Genomic DNA, 24,568 nt, shown 5'->3' with positions numbered 1-24,568 from the left:
AAATGGCATGAAGAAAAAAGATGATCGGTTTTAAGGACTTCCCAGGTGGCTCAGCTCTGCCTGCCAATGCAGCACTAGTGGGTTTCATTCCTAAGTCAGGAAGATCCCCTAGAGAAGGAAATGGCAACCCACTCCATTATTCTTGCCTGGGAAATCCCGTGGACAGATGAGCCAGGTGGGCTACAGTCTATGGGGTTGCAAAAAAGTTGGAGACAACTTAGCCACTAAACAACAACAGCAAGGGTTTTAAAGATGGCATTTTGAATAGATACCATAAAAAGAAAAAAAATGTATACAAACATTGCACCTTAGTTGGTAAATTTATTTTTCATGGGACATGGGTGTGCAATTTTTTAACTACTTTATTTGTATACTGCTGCTGCTGCTGCTAAGTCACTTCAGTCATGTCCGACTCTGTGTGATCCCATAGACCGCGGTTCAACAAATAAGTAAATATATTACAGATTAAGAGGGTTGGGGTTCTCCTTGTCAAAAAAAAAAGCTGCAAAGAAACAAAGAGGATGCTAGGATGAACCCAGTGGTGCTGGATTTGAGTCAGAGGTATCAGAATTAACTCATGTTTCTTTCTGTTTTTTAACATACAAGATAGATAGATAGAAAAATAAATATAGTTATGTTTTATAGTTTATAGTATTTCCCAGCCCTGCCCATGGATAGGACCCAGAAGAAGTGACATCTTCAGAGCAATGAGTATGTTTAGCATGGGTCTTTGTTTCTAAATATTGCTGCTGCTGCTGCTAAGTCACTTCAGTCGTGTCCAACTCTATGTGACCCCGTAGACAGCAGCCCACCAGGCTCCCCTGTCCCTGGAATTCTCCAGGCAAGAACACTGGAGTGGGTTGCCATTTCCTTCTCCTTCTAAATACTGCTCCTCAACAAAAGGAACCACGGCTCCTTGGAAAAGTGAGTATTGCTAGAGCTGGGACAGAAGAAAATGGAATATGAGCTTGAAGCAGCTTGTGGCACAAGAAGTAAGAAAGTTGTTGGGGACTGAATAATAGACTCCACATATGCTCATGTCTGGGCTTCCCAGGTGGCACGAGTGATAAAGAATCTGCCTGCCCATGCAGAAGGTAGATATAAGAGACCTGGCTTTGATCCCTGGGTTGGGAAGATCCCCTGGAGGAGGGCATGGCAACCTACTCCTGTATTCTTGCCTGGGAAATCCCCCGGACAGAGGAGTTTGGTGGGGTATGGTTCATGGGGTTGCAAAGAGTGGGAAAAACTGAAGGGACTTAGCATGCAGGCATGCATACTCACGTCCTAAAATCCCCAGAATCTGTGACTGTTGCCTTATATGGCAAAAGGGATTTTGTGGGTGTGATTAAATTTAAGGTTTTATGATGGGGAGCTTATCCTGGATTGTCGAGGTAGGCCCAAAGTAATCACACCATCTCTATGAAAGAGCCAAGGAGGTCAGAATCTGAGAAGCCAAAGTGACGTGACAATGGAAGCAGAGCCTGAGATGTTGTGGGGCTGGTGACAGCCTCTGGAAGTTGGAAGAGGCAAGACACTAGAGCTTCCAGAGGAACCAGCTTTGGCCACACCTTGACTTTAGCCCAGTTGAACTCATTCTGAACTACCAACCTCCAGAACTATAAGAGGATAATTTTGTGTTGTTTTAAACGTAGTTTGTGGTAATTTGTTTCAGCAGCAATAGGAATTGAGTACAGAAGTACTCAAAAAATTTTTTTAACGTTTTAAAAAAATTATGTGAACTTCCTTGGGGGTCAAGGCGAAGGGATGAACACAGCTATGACATGTTTAAATTGCAATGAACTCAGTTATAACATATTTAAATTGTGAGAATATAATCTAAAGGGTTTTTTCAAGTCGGAGATAACTGTGCCCTCTCACTGAACTCTCAGTTCAAATGAGAGTTAAGAATGTAAGTAAACATGGTCATCATTTTAAAAAATATTTTTGTCTTTTCAGATTCTAATTCATTTATTTTGAAATCTAACAGGGAAAAAAATTATATATATATATATATTATAGATATATAGCATATATACACATATGTGTATATGTATTTACACACACATATACATATGTGTATGTATAAAAGTGAAAGTGTTAGTTTCTTAGTAATGTCCAACTGTTTGCGACCCCATGAACTATAGCCTGCCAAGCTACTCTATCCATGCAGTTCACCAGGCAAGAATACTGGCATGAGTTGCCATGCTCTCCTCCAGGGGATCTTCCTGACCCAGGGATCAAACCCGCATCTCCTATGTCTCCTGCATTGGCAGGCAGGTTCTTTACCACTAGCGCCACCTGGGAAACCAGGAACTGAAGATTAACTGTACCTACAACAATCAAGATGATGTTGGTCAGATGACTAAAGATGACTGTCAGAGCTGACTGTGCTGTTTCTGCAGGTAACTTTCTCCTTCTGTATATAAAAGCTCTTGCCCCATTGGTTGCCTGGGGTGGGGGTGGGGATGGGCAGTTGCTGGCATCTGAAATAAAGCTAATTTTCCTTTCCACCCCTGGCCTGTTTATTGGTGGCAAGCAGCCAGACTCCCCCACCCACCACCCTTTCGGTAACAGGTTGACATTTCCTTCTCCAGAGGATCTTCCTGATCTAGGGATCAAACCTGAGTCTCCTGCATGGCAGGCAGATTCTTTATTGTCTAAGCCCCATGTATGTGTATATATGTGTATATTTACATGTGTGTGTATGTATGTGTATACACATATATGTGTGTATGTGTGTATATATATGTGTATGTGTTTTATATATATATATGTATGTTTTAACCAGAAATACAGAGAACTCATTCCCTTCCTCCCTCTCTTCCTCCCTCCCTTCCTTCCTTTCCTCCTTCCTTCCTTCCCCATTTTGGTTGCTAGATTGATTAATCCACTCATTTATTTTTACCTCTCACCTGATACTGGGGCCCCAAATCTCCCGGTCATGACATCAAAGAAATTTCCAATGTTGGTTTCAACACTGCTGAAAATGATCCCACTGTTCTGATTGGTGAAGTGAGTTGCCAGGGAAGCCATGAACGCAATCTAAGGAAAGAGTTAGAGGTTAAGTAAAAGGCAATTTATCTTAGAGAAACAAGGTTTCAGAACAAGTATTATTTCAACAATATTTGTAACAGCAAGAGTGGGAATAATATGAACATTAATCTATGGAGAAAAATTGAATCATGGTGATTTTTAACATTTTAATGCTATGCAGCCACTGGAATGACAGTATATATCAATAGTTGTGAGCATGGGTTTCAGTGAACATTAGACTTTAAAAGGCTTTTTGAGATATTAAAATTCTATTAGCAAATAATACTGGAAAATTTTGACGAAATCTTCTATGTACAGTTATTAAATGCCCATTGGCATATACTAAAGGATCTGAAAAGTCCTTCAGCCAAATAACTTTTTAATTTTATTTACCCTGTGTTTTTTCCATAAAAGACACCTGTGACATTATGATTTATGATAAATATATATTTTATATTTGTCCCTCAGTTTTGACAGAGACCTCCTAAAATCCTCAGAATTTCCTAAGTGTTAAGGGCAATCAAGGTGTGTTTTGTTATGTTAATGAGGTAATTTTGGAAAAGCCCCTCAGGAGGGTCTGGTTGCCTGTAGAGCCAACTGAAAGTTTTGAACTCTCAGTGCCTCCTGATGAAAGTGAAAGAGGAGAGTGAAAAAGTTGGCTTAAAACTCAACAGTCAGAAAACTAAGATCAGGGCATCTGGTCCCATCACTTCATGGCAAATAAATGGGGAAACAGTGGAAACAGTGAGAGATTTTATTTTCTTGGGCTCCAAAATCACTGCAGATGCTGACTGCAGCCATGAAATTAAAGGACACTTGCTCCTTGGAAGAAAAGTTATGACAAACCTAGATAGCATATTAAAAAGCAGAGACATTACTTTGCCAACAAAGGTCTGTCTAGTCAAAGCTATGGTTTTTCCAGTAGTCATGTATGGATGTGAGAGTTGGACTGTAAAGAAAGCTGAGAGCTGAAGAATTAATACTTTTGAACTGTGGTGTTGGAGAAGACTCTTGAGAGTCCCTTGGACTGCAAGGAGATCCAACTAGTCCATCCTAAAGGAAATCAGTCCTGAATATTAATTGGAAAGACTGATGCTGAAGCTGAAACTCCAATACTTTCGCCACCTGATGTGAAGAACTGACTCATGGAAAAGACCCTGATGCCGGGAAAGATTGAAGACAGGAGGAGAAGGGGACGACAGAAGATGAGATGGTTGGATGGCATAACCACCTCAATGGACATGATTTTGAGTAAGCTCTGGGAGTTGGTGATGGACAGGGAAGCCTGGCGTGCTGCAGTCCTTGGGGTCGCAAAGAGTCGGACACGACTGAGTGACTGAACTGAACTGAGCTGTGCCTCCCATCCCCCATACCTCTCTGCTCCCAGCCCTTCCCTGACAGATCTCTGCAGAGAAGACAGGGCCTGGACAGAGAATCCAGTAGCTAGTGATTTAATCATTTATGCCTGAATAATGAAGCCTCCATTAAAACCCAAAAGACAAGTTTTAGAGAGTTTTCAGGTTGGTGAACACATGGAGATTTGGGGAGAGTGCCTCTCAGCCCCCTTTCTCCACACCTTGCCTTATGCATCTCTTCTATCTGGCTGCTCTTCAGTTATATCCTTTTATAATAAATTGGTGAGAAAGTAAGTAAAATGTTTCTCTGAGTTCTTCTATGAGCCTCTTTAGTACATTAATCAAACCCAATGAGGGGCTCATCTGGAACCTTTGATCTATAGCCAGACAGAAGCACAGGTGACAGCCTGAACTGGATTGGTGCCTAAAGTAGGGGAAGGTGGAGCAGTCTCAAAGGGCTGAGCTCTTAAGGGTCAGAATTGAGCTGAACTGTAAGACATCGGCTTCCCAGGTGGCACTAGTGGTAAAGCATCCACCTGCCAATGCAGGGTTCATTGGGTTCAATCCCTAAGTCAGGAAGATCCCCTGGAGAAGGGAATGGCAACCCACTCCAGTATTCTTGCCTGGAGAACCCCATGGACAGAAGAGCCTGGTGGGCTACAGTCCATGGGGTCACAAAGAGTCACGACTGAGTGACAGCACACACACACACATAGGACATCTAGGTGGTGCTGGGGAAGTGCTCAGTGATGTGGGAATAACTCACACGTGGAAATGGTGCCACCACTAGAGAGTCACATTTGAAAGTCAATGCCAATCCCCTGTCCAAAGGAGTCATTGAAACTGAGTGTGAATTAAATCAATAATTTCTTTTTAAAAAATAAAATTATTATTTCTTGGCTGTGCTGGTTCTTCGTTGCTGCATGTTCTTTTCTCTAGAGCCAAGGATTGGGGTTCACTCTCTAGTGTGGTGCGTGGGCTTCACATTGCACTGTCTTCTCTTGTTGCAGAGTACGGGCTCTCGGGCGCACAGGCTTCAGAAGTCAAAAAAGGGGGCTTGGTAGTTGCAGCGTGGGCTCTACAATGCTGGCTCAGTAGTTGTGGAACACAGGCTTAGTTACTCCATCACATGTAGGATCTTCCCAGGCCAGGGATCGAACCTTCGTCTCCTGCATTGGCAGGCAGATTTTTTTATCACTTAGCCACCAGAGAAACCCCTAGATCAGTAAGTTCTTTCGTTTGGGGGGTTATCTTCTTGAATGAATGGAAGTTTTAAGTGAGAAGAGTGAGAGAAGAAAGAGCAAATAACGTGAAGTTCTGGAAGACTTGGGGCAGAGTGGGAAGGCAAGCCTGGGAGAATCAACACAGAAAGGATTTGGGCAGTCAGAAGGACCACATGAGGGCACTGGATGCAGAAAGATGAAGAAGGGGTGACGTCAGACGAAAGATTTAGGAATGGGGATCAAGGGCCAGAAGTTACCCTCCTTTACAATCTGCCTAAGACCAATCTTCTATCCTCTTTAAGGCTTCCTTCAAAATGTGTGACTGTAGTTCTCCCAAATGATCATATTATGGTTTTAGGGTCAAGAAGCTGACAGAGCAAAGGTAACAGTTGCCAAGGTGTTCTCCCTTAAACTGGCTACTACAGGGCCCCTTAACTAGAATATAACCATTCACACATTTGGGTTAATTTCTAGCCCTGAGAATGTTTATCATCCATCTTATTAGGTACCTATAACCTGGACAGGGAAGCCTGGTGTGCAGCAGTCCATGGGGTCACAAAGAGTCAGATACAACCGAGCAACTGAATAACACTAACAATAACCTGGGCAGCCGTATCTGTCTCCTTTTCTTTCTAAATTTATACTGGCACCCAGACCCCAGGTTATTAAAATTATTAAACAGCATTCATTAAAAAGTTACAAAAACACAAACACTGGTTGAATAACACACAGGACCTCTTAGTTCACCCTTTAAAAAAAACCTGAGACCCAGAAAAATGATGGAATTTATCCAAGGGTAATCAACTACCACATGTGCTCAAATAAAGGGCAGTTTTCCCCCCACTGATCTTTCAGATAGTTACTGTACTTTCTAGTTCTTTAAAAGTTTCTCATGTTATAGTATTGTCCATGAAAACATTAATAATCTATGAAAGAAACTGGAAAGTTTTATTAGAGCCAACCTGAGGATTCTAACCCAGGAGACAGTCTTTCAGAAAGCCGTGAGGACTGTTGTGAAGAGGTAAGGGGGTCAGGGCAGAGACCAGCGTGTACGTGGTTTTGGTGAAGGAGTGCATGCTGTCATACTCGCATCTCAGTAGAAGGTGACTGCTATTCTCGAGGACCAGACGTCTTAGTCACTGGTTTCAGTGCTTTTTTCTAAGTGTGGGAAGATCCAGGAAACTGGGTCCATGAGATTCTCTCCTGAAAAGATTTAATTGTCTGATGGCCAATTCTGCCAGTTTTCCCAGAGCACAAAGTACTTCATCCTGATCTTCACCTTGAATTCCTTTCAGGGTATACTGTAGATCGGCGACTGCAGTGGCTAACAACTTGGTTCTTATAGAACTGGCTGGTGGGCAACACTCTTTATTTTACAATCCTTTCCCTTTTGCCCTTAATTTCAACCACGGTCTGGGAGGCATTTTGTGACCAACTGTCCCATTGCCCTGGGGATGCTCATTCCAAGGCCAAGCCAAGATTTCCTTGATAAGACACTCCATGTACTGTTACTGGATGAGGCCCACTTAACAGTAGCCAACAGCCTCTGGACCACCTGCCTTACTAGTCTGTAATGGTCCAAGATATGGTTCCTCCTTGTTGCTTCTTTCCGTATCTATTACAATCATTGATCTTACAGAACTGTTTATTTGGTCAATTGTTTCAAGTTCCCTGCTGCTGCTGCTGCTGCTAAGTCGCTTCAGTCGTGTCCAACTCTGTGTGACCCCAGAGACGGCAGCCCACCAGGCTCCCCAGTCCCTAGTCATCACTATTTTTATCAGAGACTCAGTCACTTGCTGGTAATGCAAGAAACAATAATCTTATAAAATAGGCAGAATACAAGTAATATCGCTAGTAACATTAATAAGGTTGTAAGTAAGTAGTGTTATCTTCTAAGGAGTTACATGTCTGCTGTCAAAAGAAGAGAAATTGAGCTTTATGGTCGAGTAGGTATTTCTGCCACTGGCGTGGTCTGGTTAATGCATAATGCAGATGTACAGTGCACACTAGAGGGGAGAGAGGAGGCCCAAATGGGCAGAGAAAATATTATGTATAAATTTTCCTTGACTTGCTTTAAAATATAAGTTTTATTTCATCAGTATATTCTCTCAATTACTTAATTTTAATCACAAGTTATTATTTCAGGAAGACATTTCAGCCAGAAACAAGCAATATAAAATGCTAGATTTCAGTGTTGATAGGTGTTTCTTGGAGGAGTCCATTTTAAAAATATTAACCAAATAAATAAATAAATAAGCAACTCAGACTTAGTAATTTTCTTGGTGTGACCTAATCTCACATTTGTGAGTTTTAGGTGTTACTGACAACGAGAATTTCGGAAGATCACTTAAAAGAGAAATAACAGATAAATGGGTAGTTGGGCTTGAGATTAAAATGTCCAATGATAGCCTCATAAATGAATTTTAAAAACTTTAAGTTGAAGTGAATATGGTCTAGTCTGGAAATATGTAGGTGAAGGGCTCAGAATGTCTTTAGTGATAAAGAAGATACTGATGAGAAAATTTAAGTAAAAGTTAATGGCACAATGGCAGTTAATGGCTGATTTGATAGACAGCAGTATTTGTGCATTAATATCTATCCGTGTGACCTAAACATGCAAATGTAACAAAATTGATAAATAAATGGGATGGTCAAGTGTCTAATAATATTTCATGCATCTAAAAGTTTATATATTCAAGTTGCCAAAAACCTTTTTATTGCACGTATGTTTTCATTTGGAAAGTGGAAATTAGCTGATGTTCAGGGTTACTCTGTATTTGGTCTAAAGAGGGTGCTGAATTTCACCCTTCGTACATTTCTCTTCTCCCTAAGAATGATTTCAAAGCACTTTGACAGCATTGGTCTTAGGCAAATATCCTGTGGTGAAAAGACTGAGATGAACACATTGAGACAGGGTTTGTTTACTCAACACTGAGGATGAAAAAACACTCAAGCCTTCTGACTCCTGGACCCTAAGGGTCACCTGGAGACGTGCCAAGATGGTTTACCTGCAGTTCTGGTGGAATCCCCGGGTAGCCCTTCTCTCCTTTGGGGCCATGCTGCCCACGCTCCCCTCGTGGTCCCAGGTCGCCTTTGTCTCCTTTCTCACCTTTGGCCCCTTCGTGGCCAGTGGCTCCGTTATTGCCATTGTTCCCATGGTTTCCTTAAACAACCAGACATCATCATGAGAAAGCCTAGTCACTCATACTCACTGTCTATTTCTATAGAAACATAGTTCCTTTCTTCAATAATACAGATTCAATGGCATAAGGGGACCATTTGAAACAAGCCTAAACACAGCCATGAGGTCATCATGGAATAGGATCTCTCTTAAATGGAACAATGAAAACAGACTTAGATACTCTTAAGTCTCCAGATTCTAAAGCCTATTTTTCCTATAAAGCAAGACTTGGAAGAATAGTTGCATAGAAGACTGATTATCAAAGGATCCTTTATAATAGCAAAGATTAGAAACCACCTAAATGTCCATCAATACTGAAAGGGTAAAATTTTAAAATGGTAGGGAATTCACTGGTGGTCTAGTGCTTAAAACTCTGTGTTTTCACCGTAGGGGGCATGAGTTCTATCCCTGGCCAGGGAACTATAATCCTGCAAGCTGCATGGCACAGCCAAAATAATAATAATAATAAAGGATTTGTAAACAGAATTGTTTAAAAACGGTATATATATATATATATATATATCCCAGTAAATAATGTTATATAGTCACAAAAAAAATAATGATGAAGAAAAATATTAAATAACATATGTTTTAGATAAAAGAGGCTACGAATCAACAGGGTTCCCATGATACTACGTGTAGGTATGTATATTACATATACATATATATATGTATATATATATACATGCTTTATCCAAAGGGGGAAAAACTATAACAAATTACATAAAAATATTTTACAGTGATTCATTTTGCCTGGGAAATCCCATGGACAGAAGAGCCTGGCAGGCTACAGTCCATGGGGTCGCAAAGAGTTGGACGGGACTTAGCAACCAAACAATAGCAATCTTTTTTCTAAGTGGATGGAACACAAGTGATTTTTGTATTATCCTATATAACTTTCTGCATTTTTAAAAATTTCTACAATAATATGTACCACTTTTATAACTGAAGGAAAAGTAAATCATTGATGAAAATTATAACAATAATCTTGAAAGCAAGACTTGGATAATGATTTCAACTCTTTACTCAGAGGGAATTTCTACACCTCTTCCTTTATTTTTACACTTGTTGAATTCCAGGCCCTTCTGCCATTGTGTGCCACCTTTGGTCAGGTTTCATAACAAGCTTGCAATTCTTCCATACTGATGAACTTTGACTGTATTTGCAGGTTAACGTGCTGATGACAAAACTGTTTCTGATGGGAAACATGAGGTCAAAGCCAGTCCATCCTCTGGCCTCAGAAGAGTGTAGACCTAAGAAGATTTTAGGAGGGTCTGAATGTTCCCTACCCCTAATCACTGCACCTGCTGCCTGCTGCCCATGATGGTCAGTGACATAGGTTCCAAGCTACTAATCATAAAGTCTAACAGAGCACTTGCTCGTTCTATATTTGGTTTTGTTTGAGAAGCCTCTCAAAGGTATTAAGAAAAATTAAGTCTCACTGTTTTTTAACTACTAACATCAATGGGAGTAAGAGAAGAGTAAGAGGACTTTTGCCAAACCTTGAGAAAAGGTTGCACTCCCAGGAATTGACCTGGAGACTACAGAGTCACATAGGCCCTCAGATTTGGAGGTCGTGGACCTGGCTGCCCTCTCCTTGCCTGACCCAGGAGGCTAGCGAGTTCCCCAAATGATCCATGCCTGGAGCCCCACTCAGTAGAGTAGATTTGGCTGAGCGGTGGCTCCAGAGGGTCCCAGTGGAGCTCGACAGCACACCCCGTGCCGCCATATGGTGCTCTAGCCCAAAAATGTTCCCATGAGTCCAAGAGAAGTACAAGGGTCAACTGAGAGATAGCTGAGCATGGAGCGCCTAGAGGCTAGAGGAAGACAAACTCAGCTAGACCTAGAATCAAACAGAAGGATGTGTCATTCAGTGAAAAGGACTGTGAAGATGACTATAACCCAGATCAGCAATCTCTCCTCCCCACTCTCACTTCCCAAATCCCCAGAAGGCTAGATCTAGAGTGCCCTATGGAGCACACAGTGGCAGAAACACTGAAACAAAAGTATGAACCTGTTAAGCTCCAGTGATTCCACATTCCACACTGGTGAAGGGCCTCCTGGCATGTAGGCTGAGGTCCCAGTATGCCTAATGCCTGTGGGATTCTGTGCATGGTATGGATAATAAATACTATATCTTATATACTTCTACCTCATGGACTCAGTAAACTCAGTTGCCTACCCCACTCTCTTTTGGATTTTCCATGCGCAAGCTCTGGATCATACACAAGTGATCCCAGATCACTGAGGTTCACCCCTGGCTCCTGATTTGGTATGGTCTGCAAGTAGACGGGAGATAACGCATCTCTCTCATCCTTACCTGGAATGCCAGGGGGACCGGGAGGTCCAGGGGGTCCTTGGTAGCCTCGGAAGCTGTAGTCTCCATGGCAACACTTGCTGCAGTCTGGGGGCAGTCCTCCGGTTTGTGGAGACTTAAAAAAAAAAGACACAAAAAGAAACTTCAAAGAAAGGCACATGTGAGTACTTAGAACTTTTGAATTTCCTCTGGCTTTGGTGCCTAGGTAAGTTTAATTCCAAACAACCCACAACAACATCAGAAAAGAAGGTGTGGGGTGGGTATGTCAATGGCAAAGGAGTCAGGGAATAGCTCAGGTGAGGTGATGATCAGAAGGCAAAGGAAACAACAGAGTGGGTAGAAGAACAGGCTCCTTGGAAAGTGGGAGTGGGAGTGGAGGATGGGGGCAGTGTTTCAAGAAAGTATGTTCCAGAAGCTATGGGAAAAGAGAAATCTCCTTCAGAAGTAGACTTGGAAACATTCCTTTTCTTTTCCAACTGTCTATAGTCTCAGACATAGCTAAACTGAGTAGATGACCCACAAATGATAAAATTACCAGCATCAAATACAGTAATTAAGACTATGTATATTCATGATACTACTATGTTAAAAGTTCTTAGAAATTTTAAATTGCAACTCTAGTTTTTCCAACAGTCACAGCACACAAAAATTGCCTTAGAAAATTAAGATTCATGACTCCAAAAAGTTATTATTAATTATTTACAACTTGAAGCAATTTCACTTTTTTAAACTTCTGCCTTTAACATGCAGATCTGTTTCATATTCCACTTGAAAATTTAAGTGATTATTGCATTGTTTGAATCAGGATTGAATGTCCATTGAGTCAGTGATGCCATTCAACCATCTCATCCCCTGTCATCCCCTTCACTTCCTGCCTTCAATCTTTCCCACCATTAGGGTCTTTTCCATGAGTCAGTTATTCGCATCAGGCCGGCCAAAGTATTGGAGCTTCAGCATCAGTCCTTCCAATGAATATTCAGGGTTGACTTCCTTTGGGATTGACTGGTTGGATCTCCTTGCAGTCCAAGGGACTCTCAAGGGTCTTCTCCAATACCATAGTTCAAAAGAATCAATTCTTTGGTGCTCAGCTTTCTTTATGGCCCACCTCTCACATCCATACATGACTACTGGAAAAACCACAGCTTTGACTAGATGGACCTTTGTTGGCAAAGTAATGTCTCTGCTCTTTAATATGCTGTCTAGATTTGTCATAGCTTTTTTTTTTTTTTTTTTTTTGCACTTTATTATTTTTATTCTTTGAAATTAAATCTTCCTAAAGCAGTACTGTTTACAAGTTGGCCAGAAGGGCCTGGAGCATATGTGTGTCCATGTGCGTGTGTGTGTGCACTGCCCCAGGCGTGCCCTGTGACTCCTGGGGAGGGAGGTGTTGAGCTCTGCATCTGGACTGAGGAGCCGGAGGAGAGCAGGTGGGGCTCCTGTCCTGGAGCTTGTCTTCCTCCTTGTGTGTGGTCTGCTGCATCGGCATCGTCCTTTTCCCTTTTATAACGCTTTCCTTCCAGCGTTTACATTTTTAAACTCTGGATCCTCAAACCCACTGGCTAAAGGTGCTGAAGCTCCAATGGGAGCCGGGTTGCTTGTGAGCAGCGGGCGGAGGCTGGGATCTGGGGTCCACGTCCTCCATGGCAGGAGGAGTGAGGCGGGCTGGGCGCAGTGCTCAGTGGTGACCCAGGCGGCTTTGCCTTTGAGCGGGGATTTCTCTGTGCTAAGCCCTTGCTGGTTCTGGTTGGTGGGTCTCCGGCAGTCTTAATGTGCTATTGAATGTCATGACTTCTGATCACTTGGCGAAAGCCACTCAAGGTTTCTTGAGGAAAACACCAGAATTAAAGAATGCTGATTTATGTTCTCTGTGGTAACTGGTAGCAGTCTGGGCCCACAAAAGCCCGGTTGGTCCCAGGGTGCCTCCGGGACGTCAGCACCGCCGCCTGTGTCTGGTGTCAGATGCGGCACTGGTGTGTCCTGCGGGGCCCTCCCAATGCACGGGGCACACGCTCACGGGAGACCGCGCGGCTGAAGTGTGACCCACGGCCAGAGTGCGTGCTGACGCCGCCTGCCCACGGCAGGCTGACACCTCCTCGCCCACTGAGTCTGGAGGGGCTGGGTCCTTTGCCAGCTCCAAAGGGACAGACAGCAGCTCGCTGTTTTCCTGGGCCTCCTGTTTCTCCTGATGTCTTAGTTGTCCATTTCCTCAGAGTAAAAGTGCTTCTTTGTGCCTCCTTGACGGAGGTTGGCGTGTTCTGGATTCCACCCCTCACCCCTCCTCAGTGCTGAGGTGAGACGTGGCCCCTTTCCTGCCCGAGGCCCCTGTGCTCTCCCCTCACCTGCGTCTGTGCCTGTCGTCAGGGGAGGCGCAGAGCTCGGCTCTGGGAAGAGCATGCTCTGCTGGAAGCAGTGTCGGGAGAACGCACTGGAGGTGAAGTGCAGTGAGGACTGAAGACTCCGTCCACATGGTACCTCCTGCCCTCAGCTCAGGAGGGCTCCCTTCAGACCACCAGCCTTGTCTGACAGCAGCCCGAGACCCACTGGGCGCAGCTGGTGAACTTTTCGAGAATGAAAGTGGCTCCAGGGCTGTGACCCCAGAGGCAGCTCAGCCGTGGGCGCTGGGTCCTCAGGAGCCCATGTGCACAGCAAGCCCGCCTCCAGACTTCCAGCGACTGAGCATCTTCTGTTTTCTGTAACCATCACTTAATTCAAGTAATGGTGCATGTCCCCCTCTGTCCACAAGGATCTTGACCTAAGAGGCACCAGCTGCTCGGACAGGCCGAGTCAGGCGGCTGGGACACACTCGGGGTCGGGACGTCCACACGAGAGACAGCCGGGGGTAGAAGAGCCACACCACTTATCTTGCTTCGTGACCGACAGTATCTGTCACTTTGTCTAGAAAGTGAAGTGAAGTCAAGTCACTCAGTCGTGTCTGACTCTTTGCGACCCCATGGACTGTAGCCTACCAGGCTCCTCCCTCCATGGGATTCTCCAGGCAAGAATACTGGAGTGGATTGCCATTTCCTTCTCCATGTCATAGCTTTTCTTCCAAGGAGCAAGCATCTTTTAATTTCATGGCTGCAGTCACCATCTGCAGTAATTTTGGAACTCAAAATGATAAAGTCTGTCACTGTTTCCATTGTTTCCCCATTTCTATTTGCCTTGAAGTGATGGGACCAGATGCCATGATCTTCGTTTTCTGAATGTTGAGTTTTAAGCCAGCTTTTCACTGCCCTCTTTCACTTTCATCAAGAGGCTCTTTAGTTCTTCGCTTTCTGCCATAAGGGTGGTGTAATCTGCATATCTGAGGTTATTGATATTTCTCCCTGCAATCTTGATTCTAGTTTGTGCTTCATTCAGCCTGGCATTTCATATGATGTACTCTGCATATAAGTTAAATAATCAGGGTGACAATACACAGCCTTGACGTACTCCTTTCCTGATTTGGAACCAGTCTGTTGTTCCATGCCCAGTTCTGTTTCTTCATGACCTGCACACAGATTTCTCAGGAGGCAGCTAAGGTGGTCTGGTATTCCCATCTCTTGAAGAATTTTCCACAGTTTGTTGTGATAAACACAGTTAAAGGCTTTGGTGTAGTCAATGAAACAGAAGTAGATGTTTTTCTGGAACTCTCCTGCTTTTTCTATGATCCAACAGATGTTGGCAATTTGATCTCTGGTTCCTCTGCCTTTTCTAAATCCAGCTTGAACATCTGAAAGTTCTCGGTTCACGTACTGTTGAAGCCTTGCTTAATGAATATTAAATGTATTCAGATATGACTCTGAGTTCAACACTTACGTATCAATGATAAATGTCTAAAATTTGGGCTTACTGTCAAGGAGGTAGAGATTTTGCAGAAGTTGAACCGCAAAAGAGTTAGAGTCATTCATAAAACTTTGAGTCTCTTCTAAATGGGCAACTTTTAATTATAGATAGCATACAAAAAACTTGTGGAAACTTTCCTTGACACCAATTAAAAATCAAAGTTTTTTTGAAAATAGCATGTTGTTGCTAAGGGATTCATTTTTTAAAAGGAAGGGATGGGGTGAGAGAGGAAGGAAGAAAGAGAGAGAGATGAAGAAAAGGAGGGAGGAAGAAGTCATTTAAAATTCAAGTTTTCTCTGCCATTAGAAATCCAAGCAGAACAATGTATCAGCGCTTCACGTTGTTGCACCTCTAGACATTCACAGCGCAGCAAATTCTACTCAATACTCTGTAATAGCCTGTATGAGAAAAGAATCTAAAAAAGAATGGATAGAACATCCCTTGTGGTCCAGTGGTTAAGAATCTGCCTGCCAATGCAAGAGACCGGTTTGATCCCTGGTCAGGGAAGATTCCATGTGCTGTGGGTCAACTGAGCCTGTGCGCCACAACCACTGAGCCCACGTGCCCTAGAGCTGATGCTCTGCAACAAGAGAAACCACCACAGTGAGAAGCCCAAACACCACAACTAGGGAGGAGTCCCCGCTCACAGCAACTAGCCAAAGCCCATGCATGGCAATGAAGACCCAGTGGAGCCAGAATAAAATGAATAAATAAATAACTTTTTAAGAAAGAGTGTATGTGTGCTAAGTTGCTTCAGTTATGGCCTACTCTTTGCAACCCTACGAGCCTTCCAGGCTCCTCTGTCCATTGGATTCTCCAGGCAAGAATACTGGAGTGGGTTGCCATTTCGTCCTCCAGGGGACCTTCCCAACCCAGGGATTGAACCAGAGCCTCATATGTCTCTTGTATTAGTAGGCAGGTTCTTTACCATTATCGCCACCTGGAAAACCCCATGTATATGTATAACTGATTCACTTTGCTGTACACCTGAAAGTAACACAACATTGCAAATCAACTATACTCTGATAAAAATTATTTTTAAAAACTAAATTTGCACAAACAAAACATAAAACAAGCTAGAATTTTTTCCCTGACTCTTATTTCTTTTTTATTTAAACAGGTTCCCACCTAGTTATAATATTAAGAAACAAATGCCTCATCTGTAGTCCAGCAAAAGCTGCAACAGCTGAGAGCCCAGACTCAAGGTTTCAGGAGCTAGGATTTGGACAATCTCCTGGTCTAGTCTTCAGTCCCTCAGACCCAACCCTGGACAGGTATGGGAGTCTACGAAAACCTTCTACGAAGCCGGTAGAGGAAAAGAAAATTAGCCAAAGCAATTGGTTGGAGACAAGGGATTTCAGACACTTGGGAAGTCAGACACTGCAGACTGCCCCACCTTCTAATCCAAAGATGAAATCTGAGGAGTAAGTATTCTGTAATTTCCTGGTATAATTTTGCTAATATGAAACACAGATTTTTAAGCTCCAAGAAATTCTAAGCTCTGCCAATAATGAATTTAAGGGAAGGAGACGGGTGGGGATGAGGGAAAATCCTGAAGTGGAACCATTTATTTAAAAATAGAATTTAAAAACTGAGACAACCAAGAATGTCAGAAAGAGAACTGGACTGGAACCAGAACTCCCATTACAGGTCTGTGTGACTTTCATGAAGTCATTTTCTCCCAGACATCATTTTTCTTGTCCACTAAATTAGAGGACAGGGTAAAAATGGTCATGAAATTTCCTTCCAGCTCTATAACACAAACAATGATACTGAAGTCTTTCCCAAAGCCTCAGATGGTGACTTAGAAAGCTTTTGTTTTGAAGGCTAGTGTCTGGGCACAGGAAATCAGCTCCAGGAGATGAGGTGCACACCCAAGCACTTGGAGAGCACGGTTGTTGTTTAGCCGCTAAGTTGAGTCTGACTCTTTTATGACTCCGTGGACTGTAGCCTGCCAGGCTCCTCTGTCTGTGGGATTTCCCAGGCAAGAATACTGGAGTGGGTTGCCATTTCTCAAGGGGATCTTCCCGACCCAGGGATTGAATCCGTGTCTCCTGCATCCCCTGCATTGCTAGGCAGATTCTTTACTACTGAGCCATCAGGGAAGTTGAGAGCACAGAGCTACCACCAAAACAGGGAGAGATTTCTGATCACTATGTGGGCCCCCTCCTAAGAACCCTCTTGGAACATTTCACAACACGGTCCTCCCTCTGGCCTGGTCTTTGAAAAATCAATCAAATGGAACAATGTCTGTGAGCCTTGGAACAAATTAGACAGGATGTGTTAGTTGAGAAGTTTTCTCCCAGGCAAGGGAGATTCACATTCTAGGTAGTTCTGCAGGTCACCTTGTTATTGACTCTTCCCAAAATTAGGTCAAATTTGAGTACGAAGATCATGCAAATGTGTGGTATGAGAGGAAGAAAGTCCCTAAGACGGGTTTCATCTATTCTGAGGATGGAGGCCTAGGGGCAGCTATCGAGAATGAAGCTCTACTATTGGGAAATGACTTCAGGAAAAAGGGTCCACGGCTCCTTCTGTGGAAAGGGAAAAGCGAAGATAAAGAAAGTGAAGGGAAGTGGAGGAGGGAGAGACAGGTGCCTAGGAAGAGCAGGGAAGGTTGATAAAGGTGGAAATGGTGAAGAGCTGCAGAGAAGAAAATGCCAGGAAAAGGGAGAGCAGGTCTCCCTGGGAGAGTGGTCCCCCACCTCTACACATCTTTGCACAAACCCTATGGCCAGAGTCCTCTTTTTAGAACACAACCCTGACTTCACTGCCCTGCTATGCACGAACAAAACTTCTGCTTGCAAAATAAGGTCTAAGCTTTTTAACCGGTCAACAGAATCCATCAAACGGCACTAAAATCATGGGTGTCTTCCTCCCACAGCCCAGGCACTCCACTGACACCCACTCCTCCAGGCTCTCTCAAGGCTCTTTCTGTCACACAAATTTATTTTATCTTTTCTGTGAATAGCCATCCTTTTTGTCTCATCCTTTGAGATTCAACTCAACAGCCACCACCATTCTGACCCTTTCCTCCCAACAGTCTTTTGTGTGTGAACTTTATCACATGGCATTGAATTATCTGTTAATTTATCCCCACGAGAGCCCTTCAGAACTGTTCAGCAATAGAAGCTTGAGTGTATCTATCCCCATCCTAAAATGTGACTCACAGAGAAGCACAGGAAAAGATTGGTGAAGGAAAAAAAAAAAGATTAGTAAAGGAGTGAATGAGGATTAAGAGAAGAGGTGGGAAGTTGGGGGAGTGAGGAAAGAAGGAAGCACACAGAAAAATCCTAAATTCAACACGGGGCTCCATATCCATGGGCAGAGAATTGTACTAAAACTTCTAGAGTATCAGTGGCTAAATCTCCACAGTGACTCCTGTTGGGGGCTGATTTGGAAATACTGTAGGAATCCAAGGGAGTTTAAAAGCACCCCCCTTCAAAAGAAAAAAAAAAAGGAAACCCCAAAAAGGCTTCTTACCCACCTCATCTGATTTTAATATGCTAGATGCCTAGGGCCGCTAGCAGGCAGCATGGAACAGAAATTTGAATTTCAGTGGCCTGCTGGATGCCAAGAAATAATGACCCATGACAGCCCTCATCTGCCTTCTGCTGCCTCTGGGGGCTCACACAGCCATGGCCAAGAAGGATCCAGCAGAGAGCCCATTTACTGAAGTGGAAAGTCCAGATCAAGGCTCAGACAAAAGCACAGATATCTTCACCACTGATAAACACAAATCAGTATTAATCACTCTTCAGCCAAAAGACTATCAGATGAAAGGATAATCTCTAAAAGTGGCCTTCAAAAAACAGGACTGGGGACTTCCCTGGTGGTCCAGTGGTTAGGGCTTCTCACTTCCACTGCAGGGGACACAGATTCGTCCCTGGTTGGGGAACTAAGATCTCACTTGCCACACAGCATGGCCAAAATAAATAAATAAACAAACAGGATTGTGTATAGAGTTTATCTTTTCTCCCGCAGCTCCACCGGTTCAACCAGGCCCCACAGAACGGTTTGAACAACTGTATCTGTGGTCAAGTCAGAAGTCCAGGTTTGTCTCAGATCCACAACTGCTTCTGCCTGTGATCTTGGTGTGATCTTCTACCGGTCTCAACCCACACGTCAGTCTGTGGTTGGCAAGGCTGAGATTTCAGCGGCATGGACGTTTTCAGGGCCTATCCAATGCATGTGTGTGTGCATGCTCAATTGCTTTGCATGCTCAGTCACTTCAGTCGTGTCCCACTCTGTGACCCCATGGACTGTAGCCCACCAGACTCCTCTGTTCATGGGATTCTCCTGGCTAGAAAACAGGAGTGGGTTGCCATTCCCTTCTCCAGGGGATCTTCCCAACCCAGGAATCGAACTGGGGTCTCACACATTTCAGGCAGGTTCTTTACCAGCTGAGCTACCAGAAGCAGTTAATTCTTATAGTAAAATTTATCTGTTCAAAAATCATATAATTCAGAGTAACTCTCCTTGCCCCCTCATCTGATTTCATCATGCTGATTCCTGGAAGGCAAATCAAAATCTTCTTCTTCCTTATGTTGTATACCTGAGACTAATATCATGTTATATATACCTCAATTAAATTTTTTAAATAAAAAATAATAGACAGTTAAAAACCTGTGTCTTCCTGTTCTTAATGTTTTCAATGAAATTGAGTTTCATCCATTTGCTATTCACTACACTAAAACATGAACTCACTCCCACACCACCCTCAAAGAGTTAAAGATGCCTCCTTAGATGCTGAGCTTATACTCAGCATTTTACACAAATCCTCTGATTAGTAGGCCCTGGGTCATACAATAGCATGAGGTCTGCATTTTAAATACAGATATATGTTTTTGTTTTAACTCCTTTTTAAAACAAAGTGAAAATAGAGTGCTATTAAATCAAATAATCAAGCCTGGCATGAAATGTCACAGTAAACTCGCAAATCAAATGAAAAACTCAAAGGGCAGCTTCTCTCTGCCAGGAAGAATTAAGAAAGTCCAATTTATGATCTGTAAATGATTATCTCCAGCAACCCGTCTATCGGCAAAGGTCAGCTCTCCTCCTCCTTTCCACACCAACAGAGCAAGAAAGAAACAAAACCACAGCAGAGCAGGGCTGATGCTCCACTCCCCTTTCTGATGGGGCGTCTGTGGCTTCTCTTTATCTCAGTACATCAGTGCTACCTCTGCTGAGTGTCTAACGCACACTGCCAGCGCCCCTAGCATCCCACAGCAAGCCAGAGAGACAGACCCGCGAGCAGTTCAGCCAGCTTCTGGAAAGCACTGTTCCCGGGAATCACAGCTGAAAAAAAATAAAAGAGCAAAGACAACAAAACTCATGAAGCTTTGACAGTAACCCTTAAAAGAGAATTCCGAGTACCTGGCCCCAGAATGGGGTGATCTGGGCTAGGTCATCTACCTCGGGGGGCGGTAGCTCATCCGGCCTCAGGGATTTTAGGTCTGTAGAAGTGTTATTATCCACAGTCCCAGTTCTAGGATGGCTCCGCTCTCTCACTTTCTCCCTTCTGGAGCCGCTACGGCCAGTCTGCTGATGGCTTTGCACTATTCGCGCCACCACTTTATTAGCTCTTCCGCTCACCTCCATGTATTCATCTTGACACAGGCAAAAAGGGAGGAAAAGCAAAGCCAGAAGGTGCCAATAGACGAGCTGCCTCCCCAGCATGGTTCTCAACAGAGCCACAGAGCTTCCCGGGGAAGACGGCTGGGGCTCTGGCCGCCGTGGTCTCCTCGGGCAAGCGCCAGGGGCTGGAGATCAGAGCTGCCTCCGGCCGGGCGGTTTTTATAGTTCAGTGTGTAATAAATAAGGCAGCAGGCAAGCCAGAGGGAGAGCGGTCCTCCTCCGCGGGCAGAAGGGGCCCCATTCATCACTTTCCCATACCACAGGCAAAACGATTTGTGTGCACAGCTCCCAGTTGGTGGGGTTCATAAATGTCACACCTTGGCACGTTTTTTTGTGAAAGTGTGAAGGGAACATACACAACCAGCTGGAAACAGGCAGCATGTGTCCAGCGGTTTGCTTTTGCGATTAGACATGGAAAGGCTGCTCCTTTGTGGTCTAAGATGTCTTTTGGAAAAAACTCCTCCCGGGCTTGCCAGGAAATTCGGGCTTAACTGCATCAGTTCCATCTGAAATGGCAGTGGGAACGTGTTCAGGGCCATCGAGAGAGCTATGCACTCTCATTATACAGTTCATATTTCCCCCACTTAAAGGAACTCATTTCCCGTTCTGGCTCCGGCAGCAGAAGGTAGTTGGGTGACTCCAGAACACTGAGCTGGATTCAGGTTCAGAGTCTCTGGGTTTAGCAAAAGCATCTCCCCATCGTAGGTTTCATTTCCTTTTCCCTGGAGTTTTCAAAAGCCAGAGTTAGATCAAAGTGGATGAAGTCGCTTCTGGCCAGATGAATATCTGACATCCTGCTTCATATTAAAAGAAAATTGTCTCTGGCTCCTCTTCCTTCTGACACATTCTTGATTAAAATGAAAGAAATGCAAAGATTCCAACCAAACACCCTCCTCCAAGTAGATCAGGCTGGAGAAAACTGTCATTGCCTTTAGGATGCTTGCCACATTTTAATGAATTCAGCCAAAGAGAAGGTGGACTTTCCTAACTCTTTTTTTTTCTCTTGGCCTGCTGGGTCTTCCTTGCGGTGAGCTGGCTTCTGGAGTTGTGGCACCAGCTTAGTTGCCCTGCATCGTGTGGGACCTTAGTTCCCCAACCAGCAATTGAACTCACGTCTTCTTCGTTGTGGATTCTTAACCGCTGGACCACCAGGGAAGTCTTGCTAAGCTCTTTGTGATAATAAAGAGAACTCATATAGTTTTGCCGTTAAAAACTGCCTCTATTTTCGCATCATTTTATTTAATAGTGCTCATTCACTCACATAACACAAAGTCACTGTCCTCCCCCGTGAGAAGAGACCCTGGGACTTAAAGGCAATGAGTGGCCAGTATGTGTGATGCTAAGAGGACAAGGGCAGCACTGTCAGAAGCCACAGTGGGGGAAGCCAGGCCTGAGGATGAGGTGACAGCCACTGGAGAGAGGGGAGGAGCTGCTCACAGCTGTCCTCCTCACTCAGCAAAAGGGGCCTGGGAACCAAAAGCCATCTCTCGCTGCAGGACACCTCATTCCTGCCTCTGCCTGAACAGCGGCTTCTAGAGCCCACACTTCGGCATAGAAAGGATTCGGTGTGGAGGATGGAGTGAGAGAGTCAGTAAAATAAAAGTTCACTGGTTCACAAACACAGGGGTCTTTGGAGTAATGCTTCTTCCAAGCAGGCCACTCCCCGCTCAGTCAGTTCAGCCACTCAGTCATGTCCGACTCTTTGTGGCCCCATGGACTGCAGCACGCCAGGCTTCCCTGTCCATCACCAACTCCTGAAGCTTGCTCAAACTCATGTCCATCTAGTAGGTGATGCCATTCAACCATCTCATCCTCTGTCATCCCCTTCTCCTCCTGCCTTCAGTCTTTCCCAGCATCAGGGTCTATTCCAGTGAGTCAGTTCTTCACATCAAGTGGCCAAAGTATTGGAGCTTCAGCTTCAGCATCAGTCCTTCCAATGAATTTTCAGGACTGATTTCCTTCAGGATTGACTGGTATGATCTCCTTGCAGTCTAAGGGACTCTCAAGAGTCTCCCCCCAACACCACACTTTAAAAGCATCAATTCTTTGGTGCTCAGCCTTCTTTATGGTCCAACTCTCACATCCATACCTGACTACTGGAAAAACCATAGCTTTGACTAGATGGACCTTTGTCAGAAAGGTAATGTCTCTGCTTTTTAATATGTTGTCTAGGTTTGTCATTGCTTTTCTTCCAAGGAGCAAGTATCTTTTAATTTCATGGCTGCAGTCACCATCTGCAGTGATTTTGGAGCCCAAGAAAATAAAGTCTGTCACTATTTCCATCGTTTCCCCATCTGTTTGCCATGAAGTGATGGGACCGGATGTTGGGCTGTTGAGTTTTAAGCCAATTTTTTCACTCTCCTCTTTCACTTGCATCAAGCGGCTCTACCCTAGTGGAATGTAAGAAACTCGGCCATCCCCACTTCATAAGTCTTCCCTTAGATGTCCAGAATGTACCCCCTGGAGGATTTTTTGAGTTCTTTGATGAACACTCTTGAGCAGATATCCCCAGGGAAGGCAGCATATCAAGATATTACCTGCCATTAATTCTTAACAGAGTATTTTTGAACAGATCTGGAGCAGGAGGCTGGGGAAGGACAGCTCTTAGGTCTGGTGGATAAGCAAGTGTATGGCAGATTGCTGTGGGAGAAAAGGCCTAGGGTCTCTCAATGGGGATGCACCATCATCAGGGAAGCCCAGAAAACATTCTACAGGGAGACTACAAGGCAAGACATGTCTCTGAAATCTAGGTCACCTCATTCCCAAGTTTTCTAAGAGCTGTTTCTGGCAGCTCTACTAATCCGGATAAGTAGCTTCAGGTCAACCTGTTCTGATTTTCAACTGCGTTGAGATTTTCTATTGGTGTTTTCCCCTCTTTCATTTATTCTTGTGGTTCTCAATCCTATCTGCGTAATAAATAAACCAGGGAGCTTCTAAATATATCATGCCTGGATCTCATCCCAGACCAATTGAGTCAGAATCTCTAGTGGGGCCTGGGCACTAAGAGCTTTTGAAAATTCCCTGAGATGATGCTAATGTGTAGTCAGGGTTAGGAATCGCTAACCTAGCCTTTCCTTGACTCAATAGGGATGTTGTTGTTGTTGTTTAGTGGCTAAGTCGTGTCCAACTCTTTGGTGACCCCATGAATTGTAGCCTGCCAGTCTACTCTGTCCATGGGATTTTCCCAGACAAGAATACTGGAGTGGGCTGCCATTTCCTTCTCCAGAGGATCTTCCTGACCCAGTGATTGAACCTGCGTCTCTTGCACTGGTCAGCAGATTCTTTACTGCTGAGTAGGAATAAATGACAATAATATCTCTCCTTTGTTGATCATTTACCATATGTCAACTGAGTACTTCTTTGCTTTAGCTCACTGACTTCTCTCAGTAAACCTATTGGTCTCATTTTATAGATGAAGAAATAGAGGTTCAGAGAAATAAAATGACTTGCCTGGTACTGCAGTTGGAAGGGGGTCATTAGGCTATGCCTCCTTCCGTCCTCCTGCCTTCCTACAGCAAAACAAGAGAAAACCAGTATCAGGCAGACCGCAGAGAGAAGGCCAGCTCCATAGCTTCCAGGACAAGAATTTGGGTCTGAGAATTATGAGCTGAATTGTAGGACCCCAAAAGACATTGAAATCCTAACCCGCAGTACCTGTGAGTATGACTTTATTTGGTAATAATCTTTTTAGACAATCAAGTTAAGATGAGGTAATTAGTGTGGATCCAGATATGACTCTGTTCTTATAAACCAGGGGAAAACTAAACAAAAAAAACAGATATGGACACAGGGAGAACACCGTGTAAAGATGAAGGCAGAGATGGGGTGATGCATTTATAAATTAAGGAATGCCCAAGATTGCCAGCAAACCACCAGAAGCTAAAAGAAGGGCATGGAGGAGATTCTCCCACACAATTGTCAGAAGGAACCACCCTACTGACACCTCCATCTCAGACTTCTAGCCTCCAGAACTATGAGACAATAAATTCCTGTTTAA

General features: G+C 44.0%; 1 protein-coding gene across 3 annotated transcripts in view; it reads right to left on the bottom strand.

Annotated features, from left to right (window-relative positions):
• Positions 1–20,852, bottom strand: part of C1QTNF3 (C1q and TNF related 3) — a 32,513-nt gene extending 11,661 nt beyond the window's left edge. The window contains exons 1-4 of one of the 3 annotated variants that reach the window (XM_027520316.1): positions 20,530–20,852; positions 11,113–11,224; positions 8,620–8,774; positions 2,913–3,042 (exon numbers count right to left, since the gene is read on the bottom strand). In XM_027520316.1, coding sequence (XP_027376117.1) covers positions 2,913–3,042; positions 8,620–8,774; positions 11,113–11,224; positions 20,530–20,613 — 481 coding nt within the window. In that variant the 5' untranslated portion in view covers positions 20,614–20,852. Of the gene's footprint in view, positions 1–2,912; positions 3,043–8,619; positions 8,775–11,112; positions 11,225–20,310 lie in introns of all 3 variants that reach the window. The other 2 variants (XM_027520313.1, XM_027520314.1) reach the window with 2 other exon arrangements.
• Positions 20,853–24,568: the final 3,716 nt, after the last annotated feature.

This window comes from Bos indicus x Bos taurus, chromosome 20, assembly GCF_003369695.1.
Source record: "Bos indicus x Bos taurus breed Angus x Brahman F1 hybrid chromosome 20, Bos_hybrid_MaternalHap_v2.0, whole genome shotgun sequence".
In the NCBI taxonomy this organism is placed as follows: domain Eukaryota; kingdom Metazoa; phylum Chordata; class Mammalia; order Artiodactyla; family Bovidae; genus Bos; species Bos indicus x Bos taurus.
Note: the sequence above shows the minus strand (reverse complement) of the source record. Positions and strands in the feature narration are given on the sequence as shown.